Below are 23,675 nucleotides of genomic sequence, written 5' to 3'. Positions count from 1 at the left end.
AGGACCCAGGTTCGCGTTTCCCAGGACCCAATGTAAGCCAGATGCACAAGGGGCACATGCGTCTGCAGTTGGTTTGCAGTGGTGCCCATTCTCTGTCTCTCCTCTCTCCCTCTCTGCTTACAAATAAATAAATAAAATTTTTTAAAGAAAGAAAAAAAAAAAAAAACGTTCCGGGCTCGCGAAGCCTAAGGAGCCAGGTTCGATTCCCCAGGGCCCATGTAAGCCAGATGCACAAGGTGGCGCAAGCAACTGGAGTTCATTTTTAGTGGCTAGAGGCCCTGGGCGCGCCCATTCTCTCTATCTGCCTCTTTCTCTCTCAAGTAAATAAAATATATTTTTTAAAAGTTCCCCTGCTCCGGGCGTGGTGGCGCACGCCTTTAATCCCAGCACTCGGGAGGCGGAGGTAGGAGGATCGCCATGAGTTCGAGGCCACCCTGAGGTTCCATAGTGAATTCCAGGTCAGCCTGGGCTACAGTGAGACCCTACCTCGGGAAAAAAAAAAAGTTCCCACGCGGTCTCCAGGGGGACACAACCTTTGTCATCTCGCCTCCTGTCTCGGCGGCAGCGGGTCTGATCCGAGGAAGGGGAGCCGCGCTCTCCCGCGGGGCACACTCCCCACCACCCCCGCTAACACACGGTGCAGTGCTTCCTGGAGGTGTCGCGGGCCTCTGCCCGGAGGTGCCCGGGAGTCTCCCCGGGCCGGGGCAGGCGCTGGCCGAAGAAGAAGCCTTCGGGCTCCGAGTCGGAGGAGGAGGAAGAGGAGGAGCAGGGGCCTTTCTGCGTGGGGTCCTGGGGCGCCCCTGTGGACGGTCCTCTCGGGCTTTCCACGCTGGACCTGGCGAGCGCTGCGGGAAGAGCCGCCGGGGAGGAGGGGCTTTCGTCCTGCAAGGAGGCGCTGTCCGATCCTTCCGTGCGTTCGGGTCCCGCCTCCCCTGTTCCGGAAACCGGGTGAGAAATGCTCATCTGGAGTCCCCGAGGCCTTCTTGCTCGAGACTGGAGGGGCCCCCGACCCACGGAAGCCCTCCCGCCCCGCCCCGCGCCCTTCCTCTCTAATCTGCACCTTCTCCCTTACCGAGGGGTGCCCGCCCTTCCCGTGCCCCCGATGAGCTAGAACCCGCACTCCTGTAGCGGCTTTCAAAGCAGCTGGAGCAGCAGGGGCTGCCCCCGGGCAGGGCATATCTTCCCCCACCCAGGGGCCCCGCGCAGTCCTGGCAGCAGAAGTGGTTCTCATGCCAGCTCCGTCCCTCTGCTTCAGTACAGCGCGGGGAGAAGATCAGCTGCGAGGGGGAGAGGAGAGCGGTTTGTGCATTCCTTCCTTCATTCGTTCACTCGTTATCTTTTTTCTTACTTTCTTTTTTTTTTTTAAGGTAGGGTCTAGGCTTACCTGGAATTTACTACGTAGGTCTCAGGGTAGCCTAGAACTCATGGCGCTCCTCCTACCTCTGCCTCCCAAGTGCTGGGATTATTCAATAGCCAGGCTTTATACATCCCCGCCCCCCAAAACACTAAAATATGCCCACAAATATTCTCCCCCCTCCTTTTGGTTTGGTTTTTTGAGGTAGGGTCTCACTGTATCTCAGGCTGACCTGGAATTCACTATGGAGTCTCAGGGTGGCCTCGAACTCATGGCCATCCTCCTACCACTGCCTCCCCAGTGCTGGGATTAAAGGTGTGCGCCACCACGCCTGGCATAAATATTCCCCTTTTATCTACTTCATCACTTTTGGCCTTGGAGGGCTGACTAATTTTGTCAGGCTCCAGCAGGTGACACAGCCACATGCTCAAACTCAGAGCCTTCCTAGACTCCCACGCCAGGGATCAGCACTCTCAGACACGAGGGGGTCATCATTCTAGTGTGATCAAGTACAGCACCCAGCATGGGGCATTCAGGGATGTGCATTTATTCAAGAATCCCTTGCCGGGCATGGTGGCACACTCATAGGAGGATTACTGTGAGTTCCAAGGCCACCCTGAGACTATATAGTGAATTCACATCAGCTTGGGCTAGGACTGGGCTAGAGCGAGGCCCTATCTCGAAAAACCAGAAAAAGAAAAAAAAAAAAAAAAAAGGAAGAATTCCTGCTCTAGAGAAATCATCTGAAAATAAGCAAACGTGCCACGGGTAGCGGAGGGGGCCCACATTCCCGAAGATCAACACAAGGGTCCTAGCTGGTTCCCCGTTATCCCTACCCTGCTCCCTGATACTGGGACAGGCTGCAACCCAAGAGGATGTCCTGTGATCCTACACTGTCTGGACCCTGGGCACACCCGGGCACATCCCCTAGTGCCCACCTTCAATGCTGTACCTGGTCACAGGCTGGGCAGCGAGGCCGTAGCAATTCAGCATGGTGACGGCCACAGTAGAGATGCCCATCGTGGTAAAAGTAAATGAGGCTTATCAGGGTCTGGCCACAGGCCTGGCAAGCAAAGCAAGACCTGTGCCAACAGCGCCGCTCGCCTGCCCTGGCCGCGAACACTCCGTATTCTCCGGGCTTCAGCTGCTCCCCGCACTGCTTGGCAGGGACACCAGGCTGGTCAGACTCTGAACCATATTGTTAGCCTCCCTCCTGATCCGTTTCTTTTTCTTTTTAATTTTTATTTATTTATTATTTATTTACTTGACAGCAACAGAGAGAGAGAGGCAGATAGAGAGAGAGAGACAGAATGGGAGCGCCAGGGCCTCCAGCCACTGCAAACAAACTCCAGACGTGTGCGCCCCCTTGTGCATCTGGCTAACGTGGGTCCTGGGGAATCGAGCCTTGAACCGGGGTCCTTAGGCTTTACAGGCAAGTGCTTAACTGCTAAGCCATCTCTCCAGCCCTCTTTTTCTTAATTTGAAAGAGAGAACGGGTGTGCCAAGGCCTCTAGCCACTGCAAACGAACTCCAAGACGCATGAGCCACCTTGTGCATCTGGCTTTACACAGGTACTGGGGAATCAATCCTGGGTCCTTTGGCTTATCCAGCAAGCCCCTTAACCACTGAGCCATCTCTCCAGCTCCCTCCTGGTTCTTTCACTACACAATCCCCAAGTCTGTTCTCTCAGTTCTGGCAGACCCACCCCCACTGTGGCCTCCACCAAGAACTTTCCACACCTGGATTTTTCTTTGTCCCTAAAATCTGCCAAATCACCAATACCAAAACCACGTTTCTCTACCAGACTCCCAGGAGTTAGCCCTTTCCACAGACGTGAGAAGGCAAGCAGTGAAGGAATGAGAAGGCTTGGGGTTAGGGGAGACTCCCTACCTTCTCACAGGCATGTCCTTCAAGCTTGGCAGGTGGCAGGCGGGCCACCCCCTGTCCCAGGGCCTTCTGCTTCCGCAGGGCACAGAAGAGCCGTAGCTCATCCAGCTCCCCTTCCTCAAGGTCCAAGCAGTAGCGTTCCTGCAGAAATATGAATGGGTCCTGCGTGCCCAGAACACATCAGCGCTGGAAAATTCTAGAAGGCTTAAGCTGCAGAGTCCCAGGAAGTTCGAACCCCAGGAGACAACAGCACATGTGTTCTGAGAAGGCTGTACACAAAAGGGTTCATCTGAAGTCCACTCTGTTGCCCCCAGAAACGGTCATCACTCTGGGCTTGATAGCCCTCCATCACTGTCACTGTCGCCAGACACCGCGATTCAGGGGTCAGCACCACTTCCGCTTCCTGGGTCTCCTCTCCTCACTTCATATGCGCCTGTCTTGCTTCCCCGGTTGAACTGTAAGCCTTTGGGCCGGCCTTTAGCGAGACCTCAATAAACGCTAAGCCACCAAGCTCTCTACATTTGTGCATTGCATTCTTAGTTTCAGAAAGCAGCTTATGGGTTGGAGGGATGGCTTAGCGGTTAAGGCATTTATGTGCAAAGCCAAAGGATCCTGTTTCAATTCTCCAGGACCCATGTAAGCCCGATGCACAAGGGGGCGCATGCCATCTGGAGTTCGTTTGCAGTGGCCGGAGGCCCTTGCATGCCATCTCTCTTATCTCTCTCTCTCTCAGATAAATAAATAAAATATATTATTTAAAAAAAAAAGCCAGGCCGGGTGTGGTGGCGCACGCCTTTAATCCCAGCACTTGGGAGGCAGAAGTAGGAGAATCACTGTGTGAGTTCAAGGCCACCCTGAGACTCCACAGTGAATTCCAGGTCAGCCTGGGCTAGAGTGAGACCCTATCTCGAAAAACAAAAAAGAAAGAAAAACAAAACAAAACAAAACAAAAAAGCCAGGCGTGGTGGCACACACTTTCAATCCCAGCACTTGGGAGGCAGGGGTAGGAGGACTGCCATGAGTTCGAGGCCACCCTGAGACGACAGAGTGAATTCCAGGTCAGCCTGGGCTAGAGTGAGACCCTATCTCGAAAAACAAAAAAGAAAGAAAAACAAAACAAAACAAAACAAAAAAGCCGGGCGTGGTGGCACACACCTTCAATCCCAGCACTTGGGAGGCAGAGGTAGGAGGACTGCCATGAGTTCGAGGCCACCCTGAGACGACAGAGTGAATTCCAGGTCAGCCTGGGCTAGAGTGAGACCCTACCTCGAAAAAAGAAAAAGAAAAAGGAGCAGCAGCTTATGTCCATATTCTCATCGGCTCTCCAACTGAGTAAGCACTGTGGCAGGCACCGCAGATGCTCTTGCCCCCACTGGCTAGGTGTGAGGAATGACTTCCGCCAGCTGGTGGGCAGAGCTGGGCCTTAATCATGTCCCCTCACTTCTGGACCAAGGCTCTTTGCAAGGAAGGTAAGGAGGTGGAGAGAGGGAGGCAAGAGAGGGAAGACACCCAGGAGACTCACATCGCTGTCCTGTGGAGGGAGCTGCTGCAGCAGTCTCTGAAGCCCAGGCCAGTTGGGATCCAGGGGCGGAGGACCCAAGCTCAGGGCTGCAGGAGCCTAAGGGGACACACAGAACACAGCACAGGAGCTAGGTTTTGCCTGCCTTTCCCCTTCTTTCCTTCTCGCCTCGCAGCCACCTTTCCTCCAGGCTAGAGCAACGGCTTAATTTTTTTTTTTTAATTTTAGCCAGGCATGGTGGCGCGCGCCTTTAATCCCAGCACTTGGGAGGCAGAGGTAGGTGGATCACCGTGGTAGTGAGTTGGAGGCCACCCTAAGACTACATAATGAATTCCAGGTCAGCTAGTGAGTGAGACCCTATCTGGGAAAAAAAAAAAAAAGAAAAGAAAAACAAAGCCGGGCGAGGTGGCGCATGCCTTTAATCCCAGCACTCAGGAGGCAGAGGTAGGAGTATCCCCGTGAGTTTGAGGCCACCCTGAGACTCCATAGTGAATTCCAGGTCAGCCTGGGCTAGAGTGAGACCCTACCTCATAAAACCAAAAAATAAAAAAACAAAAAACATAATATATTTAGGGCTGAAGAGGTAGCTTAGCGGTTAAGGTACTTGCCTGCAAAGCCAAAGAACCCAGGTTCTATTCACTAGTACCCATGCAAACTAGATGCACAAGGGGGTGCATGCCTCTGGACTTCATTCGCAGTGGCTAAAGGCCCTGGCATGCCCATCCTCATTTACTCTCTCTTTCTCCTTGAAAATAGAGATTTTAGCCTAGTGGTGGCACATGCCTTTAATTCTAGCACTCAGGAGGCAGAGGTAGGAGGATTGCTATGAGTTCAAAGCCAGTCTAAGACTACAGAGTGAATTCCAGGACAGCCTGGGCTAAAGTGAGATGCTACCTTGAATCCCCCTCCAAAAAAACATACATACATCCCCCCCAAAAAACGTGAATGGCATTCCTGAAGAATGACACCCAAAGTCATTCTGTGGCCTCCATGTGCATACATGTACCCCCCACACACACACACAGAAAAGAAAAAGGAGAATGCAAGCTACTCTTCAGTTAGTGGAAAGGGAGAGAGGGCATGCAGTCTCAGGAAAACAGGACTCTTACTGCCTGACCAGAGTCTTCCTCGGGATCGTCCACTGGCCCATGGCCGGAATCACTGTCTGAGTTGACCGGTGGGCCTGAACCCCTGGAGACCCGACTGTCCTGGTGAGGGCGGGGCCAGCCAGACTTCAGCACTGACATTGGTGGACAAATTCCCCTGAAACAAGAACATGTCATTCATTGAGTCCTTGCAGTGCGAAGTGTCTTACCGATGTCATCTTGCTCCGTCCTGCCGGCAACCAGGTGACTTAGGTAGACCGGGATGGAAGGAAAAGGAGGCCACAGTGGAAGGAGAAGACACTGTGTTGGGGCAGACAGGACCTCTCTTGCCATCTTTTCTTACTCACTCACTCGCTCCTTCCTCAGCCTTAATTCCCATCATTCTTGGGTACACCCAGGAGGAACTCTTGATCTTCCTGCCTCCACCTCTGAGGTGCCGGGACTACTATGAGCCGCCACACTTGGCTTCATAGCAGCAATTTTACTGGATAAACTTAGTGTGTCTCTGTCACCCAGGAGCCTGCCTATTCACCATACCCTAACCAGGCCCAACTTTTCCATCTATATAGCTTTGAGCCTGGATGAAGACTACCTAATCAGGAAAAGGTTTCCTACTATAACCTGTACCAGGTTTCCTGTCCATGAGTTCGTTCATTCATTCATTCTTTTTTTTTTTCAAGGTATGGTTTCACTCTAGTCCAGGATGACCTGTAACTCACTATTCAGTCTCAGAGTAGCCGCAAACTCATGGCAATTCGCCTATATCTGCCTCCTGAGTGCTGGGATTAAAAGCATGTTCCACCATGTCCGGCATGAGTTCTTTATTTTTAGTTACTTTAAAATTTTTTTCTTCTTTTGTTTTTTTGAGGTAGGGTCTCATTCTAGCCCAGGCTGACCTGGAATTCACTATGTAGTCTCAGGGTGGCCTCCAACTCACGGCAATCCTCCTACCTCTGCCTCCCAAGTGCTGGGATTAAGGGCATGCGCCACCATGCCCGGCATAAAATATTTTATTTATTTATTTGAGAGAGAGAAAGGGGCAGATAAGAGAGAATGGGCATGCCAGGGCCTCCAGCAACTGCAAATGAAGTCCAGACACATGTGCCACCATGTGCATTTAGCTTTACGTGGGTCCTGGGGAATCGAACTTCTTAGGCTTTGCAGGCAAGAGCCACAACTGTTGAGTCTTCTTTCCAGCCCAATTTTTAAAAGTATTTTATTTGGGGCTGGAGAGATGGCTTAGCGGTTAAGTGCTTGCCTGTGAAGCCTAAGGACCCCGGTTCGAGGCTCGGTTCCCCAGGTCCCATGTTAGCCAGATGCACAAGGGGGCGTACGCATCTGGAGTTCGTTTGCAGAGGCTGGAAGCCCTGGCGCGCCCATTCTCTCTCTCTCCCTCTATCTGTCTTTCTCTCTGTGTCTGTCGCTCTCAAATAAATAAAGAAATAATTTTTTTAAAAAAAGTATTTTATTTGCAAGGAAAAGAAGGAATGAACAAAGAAAGAAAGAAAGAAAGAATGGGCATACCAGGACCTTCTGACACTACAAAAAAACTCCAGATGCACACACCACTTTGTGAATCTGGCTTTATGTGGTTCCTGGAGAGTTGAACCCAGACCATCAGCCTTTATAAGCAAGGGCCTTTAACCACTGAACCATCTCTCCAGCCCTTCGTGAGAACTTGAAGGAAGGACAGTCAGTGGCCGAAGACCTAGCACCCAATGCTTCCTCAAAAACAGAAAAATAATTAAAAAAAAAAGAAAAAGAAAAAGAAAAAGGCAAGGTACCATAAAAAAAATAAAAACAGAAAACTACTTCCCTCTCCTTCTTCTTCCTCTCTCTCCTCTTCTCCCTCCTTCCCCTCTCTACAGGAGATAGAACGCAATGAGCTGCATCAGCAGCAGCCATAGCAGCGATTTTTTGAATTTGTTTATTTGTTTTGTTTTGAGAGAGACAAATATCTTGTATCTCAGACTGTCCTGGAATTCACAATGTAACGTAGCGAAGGATAACCACCTTCAATTTCTGGTCCTCCTTCCTCTACTTCCCAAGTGCTGGGATCAGAGGCATGGGCTACCATGCCCAAGTTGTAAAGTGCTGGGAATGGAACTCAAGGCTTTGCGCATGCTAAGCTGGCACTCTACCCACTGAGTCACATACTGAACCTTTTTTTGTTTGTGTATTTTGTAATTTTTGTTTTTGAGAGTGAGAGAGAGGGAGAGAATTGGTGCACCAGGGCCTCCAGCCACAGCAATCAAACCCCAGACGCGTGTGCCACCTTGTGCACTTGCCTCACCTTGTGCATCTGGCCTACATGGGACCTGGAGAGTTGAACATGGGTCCTTATGCTTTGCAGGCAAGCTCAACTGCTAAGTCGCCATCCGCCCCCCTTTTTTTTGTTGTTGAGAGAGAGAAAGAAAGGGTCTCATGTAACCTCAAGTTCCTGATGTTCCTGTCTCCACCTCCCAAGTGTTGGGATTACAAAGGTATGAATGAGCACCATGCCTACCTAGCTTTAGAGCAGCAATTTCACCGGGTAATCTTTTTTTTTTTTTTAATTTCCGAGGTAGTATCTCACTCTACCTCAAGCTGACCTGGATTTCACTATGGAGTCTCAGGATGGCCTCGAACTCATGGTGATCCTCCTACCTCTGCCTCCCAAGTGCTGTGATTAAAGGCGTGCACCGCCACACCCGGCTCTCACTGGGTAATCTTTTATTGCTTATTTTTTGGTTTTCTGAGGTAGAGTCTCACTCTAGCCCACGCTGACCTAGAACTCACTGTAGTCTCAGAGTGGCCTTGAATTCACAGCCATCTCCCTACCTCAGCCTCCCGAGTGCTGAGATTAAAGGCTTGTGCCACCAAACACCACCACCCCTCACAGGATAACCTCAATGCACCCCTACAGCCTTCTCCACCAGTCCTGACTGGACAGTGTCTCTGGAGTGGGAGTCACAACTGAAGTAGAGAAGAGATCGGGTCCTCCCCTCAAGGCTGTTATAGGCCAGTGAGTAAGCCAGGGTCAGTGCTGTGGGTAGACACACACACACACACACACACACACACACATGGGGCAGGGCGGGGTTGACAAACCAAAGCAAACTCATTTTATTCTGTGCCGGGCACTAGTCTAGACTGTTACGTAACATGAGTTACCCTCACAACAGTCCTTTGAGAGGACGCCGTCTCTTATCCCTTCTTACAGTTCAAACCAACTTTGATTAATTAATAAGCCCAAGATCACACTAGGCAAGAAGGCAAGAGGACAGTGTTCAGAGCTGGGATGGAGCCGGACAGTAGCCGCGCACAGGAAGGCCGCCAGCGCATCTGTGGCTTCTAAAAGACCTGGCTTTGGGGTGGAGCCCAGGTCTGGACCATAAATGTTACTCCCAGCCCCAAAGCCACCTCAGCTCCCCTTCAAACATCCTGTGCCACCCTTCCCTCCTTCCTGGCTCCACACCCACCTGCTTCCTTCCCGTTCTGTCCCTCAGGTCAGGTTTCCTGTGGAAGGTGGCCACGATGGGCTGTTCACACTCAGACCCAAGAGTTCAACAGCACTGTCCCAACACCAGGCAACAGAGGCGCATCTGGGGTCTCAGCAGGGGCCTTGCACCCTCTCCCAGGTTAACTCTAGTTTGCCCGGAATGATCTGTCACAGAAACAATGGTCAGAAAGCAGCCCCATCCATCATCCTTCCTTTCTCTCCAGGGTGGCCTAACTTCACCTCCACCTAGGCACTGGACACCACCTTACTAACATGCGAGCTTTCTCCCATAAGTGCCCGCCCTCGCCGCTCAGGTAAGGCCAGGGTCCAAGCCTCGCTCCAGCCAGACAGCACGCGCAACAACCAGGCTCAGGGGTCAAACCTCCCCAACCCACACCTGATCTTGGAAGGCTGAGCGCGAGAGGCACCTCGGGTCTGGAGGGCCAGAGAGACGGAAAGGCACCAAACAACAGGAGGGGGGAAAAGGGTGGACAGTGTCCCAGTCCCTTCAAGTGCCCCTCTCCATAGAGCCCCAAAAGTTTTCCTAAGACTTCGCTGGCCCACCCGCGGGTCGGGGATGTGGTGTGGTTCCAGAGTCCGCTTGGGACGGGGACTGGGACTCTTGATGGGGGTCTCACCATAGCCATTCGCCAGTGTTCGCGCAGTTCTGGACAGACCCTATGTCGGTCCCGCCCCTAGGCCTCAGCGTCTGCTTGGATCCCGCCCCAGGGCGGGGCGCCCACCCACACCACGCCCTACAGCTCCGCCCCATCCAGCTGCCCGCCCAGACCACGCCCCTCCTACCCAGCCAGATCCCCTCAGTGCCCACCCAGTCCACGCCCCCTCCTGCCCACCTCCAGACCTCAATGCAGCCAGTCCAATCCCCTCCTACCCAGCCAGATCCCCTTAGTGCCCACTCAGACCACGCCGCCTCCTGCCCAGCCCCATCCCTCAGTGCCCACCCAGTCCACGCCCCTCCTGCCCAGCCAGATCCCTTCAGTGCCCACCCAGACCACGCCCCTCCTGCCTAACCCCATCCATCGGAGTCCACCCAGACCACGCCTCTTTATCGGTCCCGCCCCCCGGGCCCCGCCCCCTCCGCGCGGGTTGGTGGGAAGCGGCAGCCCGGGGCGGGGCCTGAGGCTGCAGATCGAGGAAGGCGCGCGAGGATCTCAGGGCGGGAAAGGCGCCGGCTGCACCCTCCCTCCCCCAGCACACACGCCGTCGGTGGGCTGGTGCCGCGACCGCGCCCCCGCGGGAACCGTGTGTCCTGCGTCCCGGGTGTCAGCCGCACGCCGAATGGGGACGCGCGGGGCCGAGACGGCGGCCACGCCCCCTGCGCTCGGCCACGCCCCCTCCGTTCCCCGCGTTCGCGCCCCGGCCGCTTCTCGTTCCTCCCCAGCCCTCTTCCTGGTTCCGCCGGTCCTGCCCTTCTCCCGTCGCTCGTCTCCGACCCCTCTCCTCTGCCGTTCGCGGTTCTTTTCCGCGCCCCTAACCTCGGTCCGCTGAGCCCCGCCCCTCCCGCCTCCAAGCCCCGCCCCTCCCTCCAGGGCGGCCCCGCCCCTCCAGGGAGGCCACGCCCCCTCGGCCCCCGCGGGAGTCCCAGGCTCCGGCCCGGAGCGCCCTCTGGCGTCTGCGCATGCTCTCTACTTTCCACCGCAAAGTCCTCCAAAGGGACCTTCTAGGCTGCTTGCCTGTCGCCCCCTTCTCAGGTCGGCCCGCCCGCCCGCCCGCCCGCAGCGTCTCGTTGGTGCCGCCGGTGACCTCCGACCCCGCGGGGCTCGGGGCGGGGCGGGGAGGCCTTCGCTCCCGGGCGGCCGGGCGCACCGGCTGCGGCTGCTGCAGCGGGACCCGGGAAACGGGGTTCCTCAACCCCCCCCCTCCCTCCCGGCGCCGCCCGGGCCGCGGGGCGATGTGAGTCGGGGCGCGGCGGGGCGGGGACGAGGCGGTTCCACCGAGGCCGCGCCGCGCCGCAGTCTCCGCTCCAACCCTAGGAAGTCCCGGGAGGGAGGGAGGGAGGGAGGGAGAGGGAGAAGGGAGGGCGGGTGGTGGAACCCCGGGACTTGGAGTGGGGGTGAGGCGGGGATCCGGGCTCGACGCGCGTGGTCGTGACCTCCGCATTCCTTTTGGGTGTCTAGAAATTTCCCTTGACAGCCCCGTAAGCCCGAACGTGCCTCTGGTTCTCCCAGCCCCGTCCCCTCCCCCTCCCCGAGGCACACCTTCAAGCTCTCGGGAGCCCCCCCCTCAACTCCCAATCCCCCCCTACACACACACACCGCGAAAAGCCCACAGACCCCCACCGTTCTCTCTCGGAGATCACCTTCCTGAAATTCCTCTGTCCCTTTGCATGTTTCTTACACCAGTGCCCCAAATCCGAAATCCTTGTCCAATCGTTCTCCCAAGGCTTTGCGTACATCCTAGTGCCCCATCACCCCCATTCTAGCTCCTGCCCCTAATCCTACCCCAGAGAAGAGCCCTTTCCCCCTGCCCCACCCGATACAGTCCCCCTCAGTGGATTATTATTTATCGATGTGTCTAATATCGCTGAGAAAAAGAGGAGGAGATTGTAAAGTGCGACACCTCCCCCATTTTGCGTCCTGCTGCTCACGCCTTCACACCCCCTCCCCGGTCCCTGTGGATAGTTTAAACCCCGGTGGGTTTGCAGGTACCTGGCTTTAATGTGCACACACCTCCTTCAGCCGGCTTTCTCCTTCCAGAGAATAAGCCAGACCAAGATGATTGGGGCTGGGGGGGGGGGGAGGATTTTACCTGGGAGTTATGCTAGGATGCAGGGCCCCGGGGAACACTGGGAAATACTGTTCCCCCCCCCCTCCCCCGGAGCAGCAACAGAAAGATGGGAATTCAAGGGTCTCCAGGATCCTGGTGTGTTGACTTGTCTCTACCTGGGACCTCAGGTGATCTTAAATTATTGTGAACATATATGTTAAAATTGGGCCTTTCTGAGATTAAGGAACAGAAAGTCTGTCGAAATGTGAGCTGCCCCAGAAGAGGAAACCCTGCTTTTAGTGATGCTCGCGTTGCACACTTACCTCTAGGAATTGTTTTAGCTTAGAATTGCCACAGTTGACAGATGTGTCCCCTAAAAACTAAGGATTTAGGGATTGGAGTTGGGGGTGGTGGTAAGGAAATGAGTCTCCCAGATATTTCAGAGCAACGAAACAGCCTACAATATTGGCTTCCTGAGTCGTAATTGTACCTGTTTGGGAGGTAAAATTCTCTGCAAGGGTATCTTGGTGTTTCGAGGGCCGCTGGTTAATCCCAGCACTCAGGAGGCAGAGGTAGGAGGATCACTGTGAGTTCAAGGCCACCCTGAGATTACATAGTGAATTTCAGGTCAGTTTGGGCTAGAGGGAGACCCAAAATAAATAAAACCAAAATAAATAAATAAATAAAATAATTGTTAATAATAAAATAATAAAGATGACTTAGGACTATAACATTATTGATGCTAATGAGTCTTTCTGTCCCGGGGTCAGTGAGGCATAGAATTTGTGGCTCTCTTTGCCCATGACCTTGCACTCATTGGTGCTTTTGACCCTCTAGGAGCTGGAACACATAGGTAGAGACATGCAGGTGGGTTGGGACGGATGGCAGGTCAATTTCATGGACAGAAGATGAAAGCTTCCATTAATGTGTGCTCTCCTTGTCTCTACATTAGGTGAACCTCAGGTGTGGTCCAGAGGGATCCAAGTGACTTCTCATCAGTTTGCCATGATACCCCACCAAGAACAGGACTGAAGTGGGAATTCTTCCCCATGCCCCTCCCATGGTCAGCTCCCCAATGGCCTGGGTGAGGTAAGGACTGGAGGTTTGAAAGTTGGGCAGAATGGCAGGTACAGGAGACTGGCTTGTTCAAGGCTTTACACAAACAAGGAAGGATCTGGAAGGATAACCAATCTACCACCTCGCATTCCTTGCAGCAAGGCGAGCTTAAAACTTCTGGGTGGAGGTGGGGTGCGTAGCCCCATAGTGGACTGCTTGCCTGCCTAACAAGCTGGAGGCCCTGGGTTGGGTCCCCAGAATTAAAAAAACAAAAACAAAAACAGAGCCAGGCGTGGGGGGGCATGCCTTTCATCCCAGCAGAGGTAGGAGGATGTAAGCATGGAGGCCACCCTGAAACAACTACATAGTGAATTTCAGATTTCACGTCAGCCTGGGCTAGAGTGAAACCCTACCTCAAAAAGCCAAAAACAAAACAAAACAAAACAAACAAAAAACAGGAGCCAGGTATGGTGGCGCTCACCTTTCATCCCAGCACTCTGGAGGCAGCCTTGGAAGGATCCCTGTGAGTTTGAGGCTACCCTGAGAGATTACATAGTGAATTCCAGGTTAGCCTGGGCTAGAGTGAAACCCTACCTTGAAAAACAAAAACAAACAAAAAAAACAGCAATGCTTCTGGTTGGGATTGGCCCTTGGTCTCTTGTGCCCTGAGGCTACTCAAGCCTAGGTGGCATCCCCTTGTCACTGTGACAATTCAATTACCAGTACCCTGGAGGGAAAAGCCAAAGAAAGCCTCTGGCTTTCTTTCCCCTTGGCCTTCTGGGAGAAAGCCCTAGCATTTTGTTTTTGCTTTCTAGTACTGGGAATTAAACCAATACCCCCTGCATGCAAAGCACACAATCTGTCACTGAGTTCCATGCCCAAGTGCCAGCAATTTTTTTCTATGTAGAAATACCCAGCCACAGTTGTAAAACTCTATTTTGAACGCTCAGGTGTTTTTTTTTGTGTTTTTTTTTTGTTTTGTTTTGTTTTTTGTTTTTTTGAGGTAGGGTCTCACTCTGGCTCAGGCTGACCTGGTATTCACTGTGTAGTCTCAGGGTGGCCTTGAACTCACTGTGGTGATCCTCCTACCTCTGCCTCCCAAATGCTGGGATTAAAGGCGTTGTGCCACTCTGCCTGGCTCGACAGTTCAGTCTTTTCAGTGTGTCTTTATGATCGTAGTGCAACAATTCACTTAAAGAGACCATCAGAAAAATTAATTTCAGCTAGAGAAATGGCTTAACGGTTAAGCGCTTGCCTGTGAAGCCTAAGGACCCCGGCTCAAGGCTCAATTCCCCAAGACCCATGTTAGCCAGATACACAAGGGAGCATGTGTCTGGAGTTCATTTGCAGTGGCTGGAGGCCCTGGCATGCCCATTCTCTCTCCCTCACCTCTTTCTCTCTCTCTTTGTCACTCTCAAGTAAATAAATAAAAATGAACAAAAAAATTTAAAAAAAAAGATTAATTTTGAGAGCAGGGCATGGTGGTGCATGCCTTTAATCCCAGCACTTGGGAAGCAGAGGTAGGAGGATCATTGTGAGTTCGAGGCCACTCTGAGACTACATAGTGAATTCCAGATCAACCTGAGCCAGAGTGAGCCTCTTCAAAAAAAAAAAAAAAGGGCTGAAGAGATGGCTTAGCGGTTAAGCGCTTGCCTGTGAAGCCTAAGGACCCCGGTTCGAGGCTCGGTTCCCCAGGTCTCACGTTAGCCAGATGCACAAGGGGGCGCACGCGTCTGGAGTTCGTTTGCAGTGGCTGGAAGCCCTGGCGCGCCCATTCTCTCTCTCTCTCTCCCTCTATCTGTCTTTCTCTCTGTGTCTGTTGCTCTCAAATAAATAAATAAATAAATAAAAAAAAAAAAAAGAACTAGTTTTGAAGAAAAAAGAAAAAGCCGGGCATTGCGTCACATGCCTTTAATCCCTGCACTCAGGAGGCAGAGGTAGGAGGATCACTGCGAGTTCAAGGCTACCCTGAGACTACATGGTGAATTCCAGGTCAGCCTGGGCTAGAGTGAGACCAAAAAAAAAAAAAAAAGCAAATTAATTTTGGTCTGTAGAGATGGCTTAGCACTTAAGGCTCTTGCCTGTAAAGCCAAAGAGCCCAGGTTCAATTCTCCAGCACCCACGTAAAGCCAGATGCACAAGGTGATGCATATGTCTGGAGTTTGTTTACAGTGAGGAGAGATCCTGATGAGCCCATTCTCTTTCTCTCTCTCAAATAAATAAATGAATGAGTAAATAAAAAAATAATTTCAGGGAGCCGGGCGTGGTGGCGCATGCCTTTAATCCCAGCACTTGGGAGGCAGAGGTAGGAGGATCACTGTGAGTTCGAGGCCACCCTGAGACTACATAGTGAATTCCAGGTCAGCCTGGGCTAGAGTGAGACCCTACCTTGAAAAACCAAAAAAAAAAATAATAATAATAATATTAATAATAATTTCAGTAAATAATTTTTTTTAAAGGCCTGGAGAGATGGCTTAATAGTTAAGGTGCTTGGCTATAAAGCCTAAGGACTGAGGTTTGATTCCCCAGTACCTACCAGAAGGTGGCACTTGCATCTGGAGTTCATTTTCAGTAGCTGGGAGCCCTGGCACACCCATTCTCTCTCTATCTGCTACTTTCTCTCAAACAAATAAAATTTTTTAAAAAAGATTAATTTTGCTAGGCATGGTGGCACATGCCATTAATCCCAGCCCTCAGGAAGGTGAGGAGAATTGCTGTGAGTTCGAGGCCACCCTGAGAGTACATAGTGAATTTCAGGTCGGCCTGGGCTAAAGCAAGACCCTACCTCCAAAATCCAAAATCCAAAAAAACACCTTAATGTCCCGTTGGGCATGCTGGTAAGGGAGAAACAGAGAGAACTTGGATGAAATGGAATGGGTAAGCTGGAAAAGGGGGATGGGGGAGAAAAAGGGACCAGACAATATCTAGAACTCCCAAGTGACTCTGTTTACTGAAAACCCCCTCCTGAGGCAGTCACTTCCAGAGTCCACTACATCGTGCGTTCTATTCCACAGATCAGAATTCTGTATGCTTCTCAAGGCCCAGATGGATCTCACTTCTGAGCAGCTCTCCGCCCCCGACAAGCAGGAATCTCTTAACCCATTGTAACTTGAATTAATGTTTATCCCAAGGGTGTTTGGCTCCAGGTTGAGAGAGTTCCCGGAGGGTGTGTCTTATGTCATCCACGATCTTGCCCAGCATGGTGGTTCTGCCCAGAGCAGGCCTTCTTGGAGTTGCTGCTGGTGACCTGGTTTGTCTCTTGTTGTTTGTTTTTGTTTTTCCTGTAGGGCAGGTTGGCTGCTCTGACACCATGGGGAGCTGCTGTAGCTGCCTGAACAGAGACAGCGTCCCAGACAACCACCCCGCCAAGTTCAAGGTACACAGAGCCGCTCCTCCCTTCAGTTCCCAATGGCCTCTTGGGCTTAGGCCTGCAGCAGTCACATTGTCTCAGAGTCTCAGTGGAAAGGGAAATGGCCGGCTCTGGTTGTGAAGTTGTTAAGGCTCCTTGTGCCGACAGCCTCTGAGGTAGTCTGAGGAAAAAAGTCCCAAGCCATTTTGTTTGTTCCCCTTGATACTAAGAATAATGAAATGCTGTAATAGCAAAAATGGTGCTTTTAATCCTTGTTTAAATTTGTTTCAGAGAGAGAGGGAGGGCAGAAGAGGTAAATAGAGGGCACTCCAGGGCCTCTAGATGCACGTGCCACCTTGTGCATCTGGCTTATGTGGGTTCTGGGGAATCAAACGTCAGTCCTTATGCTTTGTAGGCAAGTGCCTTAACCGCTAAGCCATCTGTCCCGTCCCAAAATAGTGCTTTTAGAATGAATGTATCAGTGTCATTTTGTAACTTTATAGGCATCTTTTTGGAGACATATTTGTGAGTTAATACTTATAAAGTAGTTATTTATTTATTTATTTATTTGAGAGAGAGAGAGAGAGAGGTAGATAGAGAATGGTTGCACCAGGGTCTCCAGCCACTGCAGATGAACTCCAGGCACATGCACCACCTTGTGCATGTGGCTTACGTGGGTCCTGGGGAATAGAACCTGGGTCCTTTGGCTTTGCAGGCAAATGCCTTAACCACTAAGCCATCTCTCGAGCCCTCTGTAAAATAGTTTAAGCAGTGCTTAGCCTATGACAAGTATTGTACTGGCGTTCCGAGGCCGGGCCCCACGTGCCCGCCGCCACCATCTCCTCACACTGAGGTGTATTGAAACCTGTCTCTCTCCTGCCCGCCAGGAGAGGGTGTCCTGGGCAAGATTGCATGGTTAGGGCAATGGAGGCTGTGCACGCACAGACTTCTCTGGAGTCTTCAGATTTTAAATTTACAACTGAACCCCTTCCTCCTTGTTGGCATCTGGCCCTTGGCTATTAAGCCACAGACTTCTGAACTCACCGGACATTGACCACCTAACTGTTACTGATCTTGGAGGTCACTGGATGACCTCTTCCTTTTGTGTCCAAACGATAAAGCTGAGGTTCATAGGGCAGAGATTTGCTCAGAAACCTGCCATGGCCCGTGGTGCTGCTGCGTGGCCCAGCGCTGCTGCGGCTGTCGTTAGCGTGTGTGTGCTGGAGCCAGGTGGTTCAAGCCCTGCGTGACACTGCCTCCCAGTGGCTCAGGGGCCTTCTCAGACACAGGTCCTGTGTCCCCTCCCCGCCAGGTGACGAACGTGGATGACGAGGGAGTGGAGCTGGGCTCGGGGGTCATGGAGCTGACGCCGAATGAACTGGTGCTGCACGTGCATCGCCGCGAGGCCGTGCGCTGGCCCTACCTCTGCCTGCGGCGCTACGGCTACGACTCCAACCTCTTCTCTTTCGAGAGTGGCCGTCGCTGCCAGACAGGCCAGGGTAAGTGCCAGCCCTGCCCCCTGGGGCAGAGGTCTGCGCACCTGGGCAGCCCGTGGCTGGAAGGTGCAGCTCAGAGGAATGGGAGGTTTGTTACGGAGTTTGATAAAGGACCTTAACATCCCATCCTACCAACCTGGCACCGTTGCCCAGAGAGGTGAAGGGTCTTGGCCAAGGGCACACAGCATGTTACTGTAGAGTTGTGCGTACTCTCCAGTCATTACGGCTCTCCCTGGGTCCATTTCTGCTGCACGGTCCATGGAAAGAGCCAGTGCCCCTAGATCAACACTCACGCGTCTTCCTTCCCTTACTGTGGTTTCTGGTCCCCTGCTACTCCTGCTGGACCCCCTGCCGAGTGGAAGAGAGATCAGGCTGGAGGTTGGCTGCTCTGGGGCCAGGTGGCTTTGGAATGAGATTTGGGGAGGCAGGAAACGTGGATGTCTCACGTACAGATTAACCCTCAAGCGCTTGATCTTCGTCCCCTGTCGCCCGGGCAGTATGCTATATTCTCTTTCCCCACTCTCCCTGCAGCTGGAGGCCAGGTGTGGCAGGCAGGTGCTCCGCAAGGTCAGGGCCTGGCACGGTCAGAGCTTGTCTGTTACGTCCCGACGTGGCTTAGCCTGACCCCGTGTGACATTGCGGCAGGCAGGCTGAGGTGGAGGGGACGAGCGTCTCTGCTGGGGTGGCATCAGAGTGACTTTCCGAGCTTCCCTCCATGCACCTTACTCCAGAGCTCAGGCAGAGGCAGGTGACATGAGGGGCAGAGAGATGAGGGAGGGAGAGGCTTCCGTGCTCCTGGCGAGGGTTGGTCTGCAGTTGGCACCCCAGAAAGGCCGCCCTAGTTCCCAGCACAGGACTCTCCCTGAACTCCAGGCTTTCCCCAATCTTAACTTTGTTTATTCTTTTTTTCTTTTGTTTTCTTCCCTTACATTCTTCCACTGAGTTATACCCTAACCCTTGTGTTTTTTGTTTTTTTTTTTTAAACATTATGGCTCACGCTTTTATTTTTTATTTATTTATTTATTTCTTAAATAACTTCTTTTTTTTTAAATTTTATTTATTTATTTATTTGAGAGTGACAGACACAGATAGAAAGACAGATAGAGGGAGAGAGAGCACGCCAGGGCTTCCAGCCTCTGCAAACGAACTCCAGACGCGTGCGCCCCCTTGTGCATCTTGCTAACTTGGGACCTGAGGAACCGAGCCTCGAACCGGGGTCCTTAGGCTTCACAGGCAAGCGCTTAACCGCTAAGCCATCTCTCCAGCCCCCTTGTGTTTTTTTATGGTTTTGTTTTTCAAGATAGGGTTTCACTATAATCCAGGCTGACCTGGAATTCACTGTGTAGTCTCAGGGTGGCCTCGAACTCACGGCGATCCTCCTACCTCTGCCTACTGAGTGCTGGAATTAAAGGCTTATGCCACTATGCCCGGCTCTTCTTCTTTGTCTTTTTTTTTTTTTTTTTTTTTTGAGGTAAGGGTTCCATAGACAGCTTAGGTTGGCCTGAACTTGGTGACTTAACTACAGGTGTGTGGCACCATACCTGGCTTTATTTCCCTTTATTGTGCACACAGCGTCCCCTGAATCCCGAGTCCCACTGTTGCAGGATTGCAGACCCCCCCCCCTGCCATGTGCTTCCGCCTAGTCCTCGTCCTGATGCTCTCAGGACAGTGCTGTACGTGGGCTGAGAGCCTGGCCGCGCCCGGGAGCCGCGCACCGCCTTGCCAGCTACGCCTCTAGCTCTGTGAGGCCAGGGACAATACCCAGGAGGTGTTCACTGCTTGGCCAGGCTCTGGGCTAGTCGATGAACAACCTGTGGGTAGGCAGGCCCCTTACCTGTAGAGAACTATTGTACAGTCGACTGGTGCCTGGCTGAACCTTTTCTTTTTTTCTTTTTCCTCAATTTTTATTAACATTTTCCAAGATTATAAAAAATATCCCATGGTAATACCCTCCCCCCCCCCACTTTCCCCTTTGAAATTCCATTCTCCATCATATCCCCTCCCCATCTCAGTCAGTCTCTCTTTTATTTTGATGTCATGATCTTTTCCTCCTGTTATGAGGGTCTTGTGTAGGTAGTGTCAGGCACTGTGAGGTCATGGATATCCAGGCCATTTTGTGTCTGGAGAGAGCATGTTGTAAGGAGTCCTACCCTTCCTTTGGCTTTTTTTGTTTTTTTAAGGTAGGGTGTCTTTCTAGTTCAGGCTGACCTGGAATTCACTATGTAGTCTCAGGGTGGCCTTGAACTCACGGTGATCCTCCTACCCCTGCCTCCAGAGTGCTGGGATTAAAGGCATGCGCCACCAAGCCCGGCTTGAACCCCCTTTTTTTTAATTCTCTCCTGGGGAGCAGTGGTGGTACGTGGAGGAGGTGATGCGGTCAGCTTGTGAGGAGCAATGGCCAACTCCCAAATACGTCCCGCGTTCTCCTCACCCTGAGGATGCATCTTTATGAGAACGATTGTACTTTGGGGAGTATGCCTCCAGTATTGGGTCTTGAGGTGACGATGGTAGCAAATAGTGAAGTGGGGATGGCAGGATGCCTCGGGCCCAGCCTCTCAGCCGCTCAGGGGCTCTGGCATGTCCCTAGGAAGAACGGCTGGGACAGGAGAGAGACTCCTGTCATCTGACGGCAGTTCAGGGGCGTTTCCTGCACTTGGTGTCTGCGCAGCAGCCTGGCCCTTCCCAGCAGGCCAGGGCCGCGGAGGACCCTTTCTCCTTCCGCTTCCGCAGGGATCTTCGCGTTCAAGTGCTCGCGGGCTGAGGAGATCTTCAACCTCCTTCAGGACCTGATGCAGCGCAACAGCATCAATGTGACGGAGGAGCCGGTTATCGTCACCCGCAACAGCCACCCTCCGGAGCTCGACCTCGCTCGGGGCCCCCTGCAGCCCAACGGTGAGAAGACCCCCTGTCCCAGGCACCCTGCAGGGGCCCGGGGAACATGAGTCCAGGAGGCCTGAGCCAGGTTGGTAGATGGGGCTTGGCCCAGCTGGGTGAGGCAGCCTTTTTGGATCCACTCTTGAGGATGGTTAAGTCCACGGCTGGGCCAATCAGCTGACTCAAGCTAACGCTGTGGAGTCATGGGCCTTGCATCGACTAATGATTGGGGAGCAGACAGGAAGACGTTGGGTTTCCATGGAAACAGCAGGCTGGAGAATTTTTGTTTCCTTCCTTCCATCTACTGGGTCACATGCATGCGTGCACTCCTGGTTGTGGTGCCAGCATTACTGGCCATGAATCTTGTGGAGATTTCCTACACTTTCTGCCTGTTTGGTCACTGAGTCTGGCCATATTCCTGCTCACTGCTCGACTTCGCAGTCCCTGGGTCGGCCTGGGAGAGGCCGACGGAGTGGAAATAGTCCCTGAGTTTGTAGAACTTCCCTGGAGCTCACTGACAGAGCTCAAATGGGCAAGGGATGGTCCAAGGTGGCAGGTGTGCCTTGGGTGGTTCAGGTCAGGATATAAATAGAGATGGCAGGAGCTTTTTTTTTGTTGTTGGTGTTTGTTTTTCGAGGTAGGGTCTCTAGCCCAGGCTGACCTGGAATTCACTATAGAGTCTCAGGGTGGCCTCGAACTCACGGCAATCCTCCTATCTCTGCCTCCCGAGTGCTGGGATTAAAGGCGTGTGCCACCACGCCCAGCTGAGATGGCAGGAGCTTTGTTTCAGACTGGCTCCCAGATGAAGTACGGTAGGGGCTGCCAGGTCGGGGCAGCTAGCCGTAGTGGGACCCCTAAGAGCAGCCCCCATGCACATGCACAATTGCAAACGGTTGGTGGGTGGCCCTGTGCCCCTCACCTGGACTGCCTCTCCTGCGCCCAGCTCTAGGCTACACTGTCTCCAGCTTCTCCAATGGCTTTCCTGGCTGCCCTGGAGAGGGCTCACGAGTCTCTGCTCCCCGGCGACCCTCAACAAACAGCCTGCGACATCCCTCGCTTGGGGAAGAGTCCACCCATGCCCTTATCGCCCCGGATGAGCAGGTAAGTATATGGCCAGCTAGTTTTTGCCCCCTTGCTTTGGGTAGGGACAGAAGATAGAAAAGATGGCCATCTTTTCCCAGGAAGGGTGGGGAAAGAAGAAACTCAGGAGGGTTCCTTTACGCCCCCAGAAGGGAAGCAGCATCCTTGGGAAATTCAGAGGAAGAGGCAGAAGGAATGCCATTTTTTGTCCCCGGTCTCATCGTCCTCCCCTGAGCATAGCAATTACATTTTCCTGCTTCACTTGCCCTCTGTCCCCTGCAGTCCCACACCTATGTCAACACTCCAACTGGGGAAGAGGACCACCACAGGAGTCGCCATTGCCTCCAGCCACTGCCCGAGGGCCGGGCCCCGCTCCCCGCACAGGCCCGGGGCTCTGACCACCGAGATCCCCAAGTGTTTTTGCAGCCGGGCCAGGTGAAGTTTGTGCTGGGTCCCACTCCAGCTCGGCGGCAGGTGATGAAGTGCCAAGGCCTGTGCCCCGGCCCGCACGACCCGTCCCAGCATAACAACAACAACGAGGGCCCGTCGGAGTGCCCGGCCCAGCCCAAGTGCACCTATGAGAACGTGGGCGCGGGGCTGCGGCGGGGGGCTGGCTGGAGACTGAGCCCCGAGGAGCCGGGCTGGAGCGGGCTGGCGCACCGCCGGTCTGCGCTGCTGCACTACGAGAACCTGCCCCCGCTGCCGCCGGTGTGGGAGAGCCAAGCCCAGCAGCTGGCCGGGGAGGCCGGGGACGATGGGGACTCCAGGGACGGGCTCACCCCCTCCTCCAATGGCTTCCCTGATGGAGAGGAGGATGAGACCCCGCTGCAGAAGCCCACCAGCACCCGGGCCACCGCCCGCAGCCAAAGCAGCTTCCCCGTGCCACTGACCCGCCGCCGTGGCTCCCCGAGGGTCTTCAACTTCGATTTCCGCCGGCCGGGCCCTGAGCCCTCAAGGCAGCTCAACTACATCCAGGTGGAGCTCAAGGGCTGGGGCGGGGAGCACGCCAAGGGGTCCCAGAGCCCCGCCGCGTCCCGAGCCCCGGGGCCGGCCCCGCACCCAGCGCGCAGCTCAGACTCCTACGCTGTGATTGACCTCAAGAAGACCGCGGCCATGTCCAGCCTGCAGAGGGCGCTGCCCCGAGACGACGGCACCGTCCGCAAGACTCGGCACAACAGCACCGACCTGCCTCTGTAGACCCGGCCCGGGCTCGGGGCTGCTTTGCAGAAGGCACTGAGGCGGGCCGAGATGCTTCCCTACGCTGCCGGAGCCCCCAAAGATGTCAGCCACTGAGTGTCCGGGTCCCCAAGCCAGGGAAAGGAGAGGGTGGCCAGGTGATGAGGGAGCCGCAGCATAAACTGTGACGGCTCCCACGGTTGCATTCTGCACCCTCCCCTATGTCCGTATGTCTTGTCTGTCGGCTGTCTGTCTGTTTTCTGTTTTGTTGTGTTTTTTTTTGTTTGTTTGTTTTTGGTTGGAATTTGGAGACATTTTGTACCTGTTGGTTTTATTTATCAGTTTATTTTTCTATTTATTGTTTTAAATGTAATTTAACATATTTATTATTAATATAATTATTTTTAAATTCTGGCTCAGTGGATGATAACCTTTTTGTGGGATCTCTCCCAGCACGGGTCTCAGGTGGCTCAGAGCAGGTCTGGTAGAGGTAGAGTCTTTATTCAGGCAAATTTGAGGTGGTTGTGTTGTTGGGTTTTTTGGGGGGGGGTTCACTCTAGCCCAGGCTGA

The 23,675-nt window shown here is 53.3% G+C and overlaps 2 protein-coding genes across 8 annotated transcripts; one reads left to right on the top strand and one right to left on the bottom strand.

The window, feature by feature from the left end:
- Positions 1–494: 494 nt before the first annotated feature.
- Positions 495–11,773, bottom strand: Prickle4 (prickle planar cell polarity protein 4). 6 transcript variants are annotated; one of them, XM_045157763.1, is made up of 8 exons: positions 11,668–11,773; positions 9,328–9,512; positions 5,870–6,023; positions 4,764–4,859; positions 3,245–3,382; positions 2,307–2,513; positions 1,073–1,277; positions 495–932 (listed from the first exon to the last, which is right to left on the bottom strand). In XM_045157763.1, the coding sequence occupies exons 3-8, from the start codon at positions 6,005–6,007 to the stop codon at positions 628–630; spliced, it is 1,089 nt and encodes a 362-aa protein (XP_045013698.1). In that variant the 5' UTR covers positions 6,008–6,023; positions 9,328–9,512; positions 11,668–11,773; the 3' UTR covers positions 495–627. The 6 variants fall into 6 exon arrangements, with proteins under 6 accessions (XP_045013698.1, XP_045013703.1, XP_045013701.1 ...); XM_045157768.1 differs by having other exon boundaries at positions 1,121–1,277; XM_045157766.1 differs by having other exon boundaries at positions 2,307–2,510.
- Frs3 (fibroblast growth factor receptor substrate 3) lies at positions 10,987–23,436 on the top strand. 2 transcript variants are annotated; one of them, XM_045157762.1, is made up of 7 exons: positions 10,987–11,059; positions 13,027–13,163; positions 16,418–16,506; positions 17,792–17,978; positions 20,706–20,867; positions 21,793–21,950; positions 22,212–23,436. In XM_045157762.1, exons 3-7 carry the CDS (start codon positions 16,441–16,443, stop codon positions 23,124–23,126), a joined length of 1,488 nt encoding a protein of 495 aa, XP_045013697.1. In that variant the 5' UTR covers positions 10,987–11,059; positions 13,027–13,163; positions 16,418–16,440; the 3' UTR covers positions 23,127–23,436. The 2 variants fall into 2 exon arrangements, with proteins under 2 accessions (XP_045013697.1, XP_045013696.1); XM_045157761.1 differs by lacking the exon at positions 10,987–11,059 and adding an exon at positions 11,168–11,261.
- The last annotated feature ends 239 nt before the right edge of the window (positions 23,437–23,675 follow it).

Source organism: Jaculus jaculus, chromosome 8, assembly GCF_020740685.1.
Source record: "Jaculus jaculus isolate mJacJac1 chromosome 8, mJacJac1.mat.Y.cur, whole genome shotgun sequence".
Classification (NCBI taxonomy): domain Eukaryota; kingdom Metazoa; phylum Chordata; class Mammalia; order Rodentia; family Dipodidae; genus Jaculus; species Jaculus jaculus.
The sequence above is the reverse complement of the archived record's forward strand: the minus strand, read 5'-3'. Positions and strand labels throughout refer to the sequence as shown.

Excerpts from the sequence above, each read along its gene's own strand:
- Prickle4 (XM_045157763.1), bottom strand. The coding sequence starts at position 6,007 with ATGTCAGTGCTGAAGTCTGGCTGGCCCCGCCCTCACCAGGACAGTCGG. Across the intron at positions 4,860-5,869 it reads AGGAAGACTCTGGTCAGGCA|GCTCCTGCAGCCCTGAGCTT; the intron begins GTAAGAGTCCTG and ends GTGTCCCCTTAG. Across the intron at positions 933-1,072 it reads GGAAGGGCGGGCACCCCTCG|GGGAGGCGGGACCCGAACGC; the intron begins GTAAGGGAGAAG and ends TTTCCGGAACAG.
- Frs3 (XM_045157762.1), top strand. The coding sequence starts at position 16,441 with ATGGGGAGCTGCTGTAGCTGCCTGAACAGAGACAGCGTCCCAGACAAC. Across the intron at positions 16,507-17,791 it reads ACCACCCCGCCAAGTTCAAG|GTGACGAACGTGGATGACGA; the intron begins GTACACAGAGCC and ends CCTCCCCGCCAG. Across the intron at positions 17,979-20,705 it reads TCGCTGCCAGACAGGCCAGG|GGATCTTCGCGTTCAAGTGC; the intron begins GTAAGTGCCAGC and ends CCGCTTCCGCAG.